The 6,165-nt window shown below is 48.7% G+C and overlaps 1 protein-coding gene across 1 annotated transcript; it reads right to left on the bottom strand.

Moving 5' to 3' along the window:
- Positions 1-317: 317 nt before the first annotated feature.
- LOC106898096 (keratin, type I cytoskeletal 13-like) lies at positions 318-5,732 on the bottom strand. The gene is made up of 8 exons (XM_014959181.1): positions 5,129-5,732; positions 4,179-4,261; positions 3,476-3,632; positions 2,902-3,063; positions 2,317-2,442; positions 1,907-2,133; positions 1,294-1,424; positions 318-626 (listed from the first exon to the last, which is right to left on the bottom strand). Exons 1-8 carry the CDS (start codon positions 5,615-5,617, stop codon positions 601-603), a joined length of 1,401 nt encoding a protein of 466 aa, XP_014814667.1. The 5' UTR covers positions 5,618-5,732; the 3' UTR covers positions 318-600.
- Positions 5,733-6,165: the final 433 nt, after the last annotated feature.

The raw sequence follows: 6,165 nt of genomic DNA, 5'->3' as shown, positions 1-6,165 counted from the left end.
TTCAGCAAAATGCTCTGTGGGAAACACAAGCATCTGCCTGAACTGACTGCTCTGCAGCTCATGGAGGTGTCATTCAACGGGCAAGGTGTGCTACGGGCTTTGACAGGGAGGAGGTGGATGAGACCTGCAGGGTCAGCGAGGCTGATCCCTGGCTCCCACTGGCAAAGCAGCTTTGCTCCCAGTGGATATGATCCTGACCAGTTTAGCTGCCCTTTGTGCACGGGCTCCCTGCTGGGGCCATCACATCACTGGCCTGGCTGAGGGTGCACCTGGATCAGCACCCGGGTTTCTAAAGGAACACAGTTTCCAGACACAGGTTTCTTGATTGCATGAGGCAGAAGCAAAGTTTTATTAGAGAAGTTTTTTCACCAGCAGGTACATGAGTGGCCCTGACTAACTCCAGTAACTTCTAGAGATTGCAGCGTTACAGAAGAGAAGCAGCAGAACAGAGAAGGTGGCCCCTGGGAGGCCCCTTGAGACACATGGCAAAGCGTCGCTGAGTTACTTCTACTTTCTCTGCACAGAGGTGTGCACTGAACATCCCGAGCTCTTCTTTCGTCTGTGGGTTTCTCTGTGTGTCACCTTCTAGTCCATTCCTCCTTAATCACAAATTCTCCTGCAGGTCACTGGAGAAAAAAATGTAGCAGCATTATTTGATTGGAACAGAGATCAAATCCTTCAAGTAACAAAAATTTGGTCTATGTAGTGCCCTTATTTCAAGATTACACTCTGTTTAACAAGAGCAGTTGGCCGGCAACCCAGGAAACCCCAGAAATTCCCTAAATAGTTGTGTTTTAGTGGGAATTTACACTTGTAACATGACAGATTTGCTCTTCACTCCTTCCAGACTCTTGCTAGGCTCTGTTTGGCTGTCCTCCTCTTTACTTCTCCTTCCAGATCTTTTCTTTATGCCTCATTTCCCCAGCTTTCTTCTTTGAGTCCTGCTGCTCCCCCCGTCTCTCATTTGCCTTCTCCTACCCTGGCTGTCCTCCTCTTTACTTCTCCTTCCAGATCTTTTCTTTATGCCTCATTTCCCCAGCTTTCTTCTTTGAGTCCTGCTGCTCCCCCTGTCTCTCATTTGCCTTCTCCATTTGCACGTTCCATCAGAGCCCTCTTTGCACCTATTTCTTCGTGGCACCGCCGGCTTTGCCCTGGGACTGATCACACCTGTAGCACAGTAGCTCCCTGAGAAGATACTGATAAAGTGTCCGAGGAGAGTGAGTGGTCTCCTGGCCTCATTACAAAGGAACAAACCCCAACAGACAGTTTTCCTTGAGGAGAGGCTGCTCTTACCTTGTATGTCTCCGGTCTTGCAGGGTTGGACTTGGGGCTGGCAGTGGGCAGCTGTAGTGGTCGTGTAAGTGTGGCTTGTCCTAATGACGCCGCCTCCTACACCCGTTCCTACTCCGATTCCTCCTCCATGACTAGTGGGATAAATTTGGTGAAAGAAATAGGGAACTTTAGAACTTTACATGACGCTAAGGAGGGCACAAAGTCTCAAACTCTGTCTTTTATAGGGGTTCAGGTATTTTACATTGTGTTGTCTTTTCATCATCAGAGTTGCACTGTGTTTGTGCTCCCCTTTGGCATGGACATGCACTGAATAGTGTTGCAATTAATTCTTATTATGACAGTTCTCTTACTGTAGAAGAGAGATTGCTGCTAATACTGCCATCAGACAGGGGGTTAGGGTGTTGTAACAGCTTGGGTGTCTCTGCTTTGCAGAGCCCAGGGGGTGACATTGAGTGAACTCAATCTGAATGTTCACAGGAAAGTTGTTCATGAGACAATTTTTTCATCCCAGAGGAAGCATTAGGATGGACTAAAGATTATGTGGGATTCCTAATCTGTAATAGAGGTCCTAGATATTTTCATTTATTCTCTGGAGGATGAGAGGTCTACATACATAAGGTCCTGCTGTCCTCCTTCCAACAAGCACCGGTAGGTCTGAATCTCCTGCTCCAAACGGCACTTGACGTCCAATAAGGTTTTGTATTCCTGGTTCTGGCACTCAATTTCCGCTCTGATTTCAGCCAATTGCTGCTCCACACACGTGATTTGGTTCTGTAGGTCGCCCAGGAGCGTGTTGTACTGACACTCAGTCTCAGCCAGAGAGGATTCCAAATTATTTCTCTGATAAGGAAGACAACCAAAGAAACAACAGTCATTTGAGTGTCACCCTGGAGTTTGTTACTTCCAATGCTGAAAAGAAAGAGCTGTTCACCACCGTCACGCCGACTGGTGGGTCTGGCTCTCCCACTGAGGGTGACTGGTGGGTCTGGCTCTCGTGCCAGGGACCCAGCAGCTCCCACCCACCTGGCTGAGCTGAGCCTGGAGATCGATCTCCAGGGCTTGCAATTGGCGCCTCAGTTCCGTGACCTGGTTGTTGCACGTCTCTACCTCCTGACCGCTCGTAATAACTTCCCGATTCACCTCCTCAATCTGAAAATCACCAAAGCAGAAAAAAAAACAAACAAAAAACACTTCAGATAATATCTGTGTAAATGGGACTGGCTTTTACAGAGGCAGAAAGCAGCGAGCAGCCAGCACAGAGGGTGAACAGGGCGAGTTCTCTGCGCCAGGCATTAAGCCCCAGCTTCAGCTGGTTGCTCTTTATCCAAATCGCATTAACCTTGTGGCTATTAAGTCTCTTTAATCCCAACATGGAAAATCTCAGTTACAACAACACACCGCAGGGCCTTGCGGCAAGTGCAGCTGTTCCAGATGGGACGCAACAAACTGGTTTGACAGGCCCGTGTCTGCTGTGGAGCACAGGCTGTAATGAGTGCTCGGGCTCCACTGTAAAGGAAGAACTGCTTCTTGCCTCCATCTCTGTTTTCTGAAATGCTCTTGTGCCCTGAAACGTGTGTGTCAGTGTGGCAGCAGGAGCCTGTCCCTTACCTTGCACTCGTACCAATCCTCAACTTCCTTGCGGTTGCGCGCTATCAGCGTTTCATACTGACATCTCAAATCCTCCAAGATTTGCCTGAGATCGGGTCCAGGGCAGGCATTGACCTCCACACTCACGTCTCCAGTCGATTGTTTTCTCAGGCAATTCATTTCCTGGAAACAAAACCCGGATCAGACACACACGGGCTGCGGAGAGGCGGCACAGAGGAGCAGAGCTGGGTGCCCGAGCCAGCGCTGCCTCCCAGCTGCCCATGGAAAGCCCTGGAAGATGGTGCAAGTGTTTTCCCCAACAAATCTCTTGGGTAATTTCTTTCCTCATCAACTGAGAGTCAGCAGCAACGTTCACCCCCTCTGGCACTGTTGGAGCCAGCGCGGCCCCGGGAGCAGCAGCCACCTCTTCTGGAGCTGCCACCCCACCCATGAGGAGATGGCTCTGAGCCCCACCAGAGCTGTGGGGGGAAAGCTGTGGCCTGAAAGTGCTTGATCTTTTAAATTTAGAGCACATTCGTGTAGGCAAAAGTTTCATGTCAGGACCGTGGTGCTGCTGGGAAAGACAGGACCTTACCTCCTCGTGGTTCTTCTTCAGGCAGCAGAGCTCCTCCCGCAGCGACTCCAGCTGAGCCTCCAGGTCAGACCTGCAGAGCGTCAGCTGGTCCAGGACTTGGCGTAAGCCATTGATGTCAGCCTCCACGCTCTGGCGCAGGGCCAGCTCCGTCTCGTACCTGGTTTGTGCAGGGAAGCAGGAATTCAGGACGGGAATATCTCACACGGGCTGGGTTTCTGCAGAGATCTCCCCTTCGCACCTGCTCTGAGCTGGATTTGGTCCCAGCTGGGTGCACTGTAAGGTAGATTTCTGCACCACCCTTCATCTCTGTTATGTGAAAACTTTTCTTCCTCATCTATCTTTTTCCTGATCACCCTCTGTTTGATACCACTCATCCAGCTGCGTCTCTGGTTTGCTGATCCCAATCTGCACTGGTCTGTGATGGAACTGCACCAACTAAACCACTAAGGACCACTCCCTCCGACGTCGGTCCCCAGCCCTCACCAACAAACACTCTTGCCAAAGGCTTTACCCAAGAATAGTAATTAAGGGAGGGCTAGTGACCAAGAGCAAAATGCGTTTCATCACTCCATCCTGCCCTGATGTGGTTTTGGAGTGAGACTTTTGTCTGAAGTCTCTGTAATTAGTGCACCACGACGCCACGATGAGATGTAAAGGGGCCGGGGGGAGGGGAGGGGGTTCATCCCCGCAGTGGGGCACTCACTTCACGCGGAAGTCGTCGGCAGCCATCCTGCTGTTGTCAATGTCCAGGATGATCTTGTTGTTATCAATGGTTGCGCAGACAATCTGGGAAAGAGCAGACCGTGAGAGATGCCTCCCTTTTCTCTGCTGTTACACCCTGTATACACTCCATGCTCTCTACAGGTGTATCTGGATTGCAGTTAGGTAGTGACTCCTCACAGTTCCCTTTTGCTGTTCCCTTCTTAAGTCACCTCGTTCCCTGAGCAGAGCAGTTGCAGGAGGTACCTTTGCCTCCCTGAGTCACAGTCAGGAAAGAAAAGAGGTTGGGAGTTAAAGAGTTAGGAGATAGGAGTTTCCAGTTCCAGGGTCTGAAGGCAAGTTCTAAAGGTGCTTCACAGAGAAGTGAACCTAAAAACCCTTCCTTGAGACGTGAAGTCTGAGCTGACGTTCAGCCTGGCATGTTCCTGGCTTCACGGTGTCTTTAAGACTTAAGATCAGCCATAACTTTCACAGGGGACATATAAATATCAGGTTCTTTGTGCCACTGCAGCAATCAATTTTAAATACCCTTCTCACCTAGAATTTATAATGCTCCATTCGATACAGCATTTGATGTGTATGTTTTGCTCTTGTTCTGCAGTTCCCTTTGCTTCACTCTTCCTACTGGGCTGACACCACTGCATTTCCTCAGAGCACACTTGGTAATACCGTATTTATAATTGTATAGACAAAACACAGTGTAACAAATCATCCTTTTCCTTTTTAAGAGAGTTATCCCACCAATACCACCTCGCAGCACACGTCTTTAACACGCACCCACACTCAGCAGTGTCACAGGGGAACTTGCCAGAATTTATTTTTGCAAAGAGGTTGAACGGCACCGAAGTTACCTCCAACAATTGCAGTGGGTTCTAAATGCAGATTCAGAAATAAGCTTCAAATAGAGGAGGAACAACCGAAAAGGGGGATTACCTGATTTTGAAGATCTTCAATTTCCTTGTAGTAGCAGCTGTAGTCCCGGGGCTCACAGGAGAGGCCCTGTGTCGCGTACCACTCCCTGATCCTGCACTCCAGCTCTGCATTTTCCTTCTCCAAGCACTTCACCTTGTCCAGGTAGGAAGCCAGGCGGTCGTTGAGATTTTGCATGGTGACCTTCTCATCGCAGGATGAAAGCAAACAGTCGCCACCAAGACCACCAACGACCACACCGCCTCCAATGCCAAACCCAAGGCCATTGCCATAGCAGTTGCCACCTCCATAGCTCCCACCAGCCAAGCTACCAACACTCAGTCCCCCTCCATAATTCACTCCACCGCAGTAACTTCTTCCAGAAAAACCTCTGGCACTGCCTATCCCATAGGAAGAAATCCGTGCTCCACCACCACCACCAATGATACAGCTGCCACCACTGCTCCTGCCTTTGCTAGACACCGTAATAGTCTCCTTAATGTTGCAACTCATGGCGACAGCAGCTGGAAATGCAAGCAGAAGCCCAAAGCAAGATGCACAGCTTGATATTAAATCAGACTGCGAGCTGTCCGTGGCAGTGAAACTCTATTTATACCTTCCACAGTGGGTGTCACCTCTGCCTCTTCCCATAAGGCTGGCTACTCCAGCCATTGGTGCCAAGAATAATTTCTCAAAGGGAAGTCTCCTTTCAAGAATCCTGGTAGACAAGGAAGATACTTTACATGTCTCTTGCTAATTTCAAAAATACATTAGCAATAATGTTTTATGAATCATCAGCTTTTTGTTTATGATGCAAACTTTACAACATTAAGCCAGGAAAAACACTGTCCTAAATTGCATACCAGGAAGAAATCATTAAAGGTTATTGCATCAAAGAGCTCTTTATCTCTCATTAATTTATTTTCATTTTATTTTGAGTTGAATAAGCAGTTTTCATGCAAGGTGCTGATGTTGGAAAATGTAAGATGAAAAAGAAAGAATAAATGCGAAGTTTGACTCCCGAATGATGTATGAGGAATGATGTAAGAACTTTGTGGAAA

The sequence above is a fragment of the Calidris pugnax genome, unplaced genomic scaffold (genome assembly GCF_001431845.1).
Source record: "Calidris pugnax isolate Ruff unplaced genomic scaffold, ASM143184v1 scaffold341, whole genome shotgun sequence".
NCBI lineage: Eukaryota > Metazoa > Chordata > Aves > Charadriiformes > Scolopacidae > Calidris > Calidris pugnax.
The sequence above is the reverse complement of the archived record's forward strand: the minus strand, read 5'-3'. Positions and strand labels throughout refer to the sequence as shown.

Excerpts from the sequence above, each read along its gene's own strand:
- LOC106898096 (XM_014959181.1), bottom strand. The coding sequence starts at position 5,617 with ATGAGTTGCAACATTAAGGAGACTATTACGGTGTCTAGCAAAGGCAGG. Across the intron at positions 2,134-2,316 it reads TCCAGGCTCAGCTCAGCCAG|AGAAATAATTTGGAATCCTC; the intron begins GTGGGTGGGAGC and ends CTTCCTTATCAG. Across the intron at positions 627-1,293 it reads CAAGACCGGAGACATACAAG|TGACCTGCAGGAGAATTTGT; the intron begins GTAAGAGCAGCC and ends TTTTTTCTCCAG.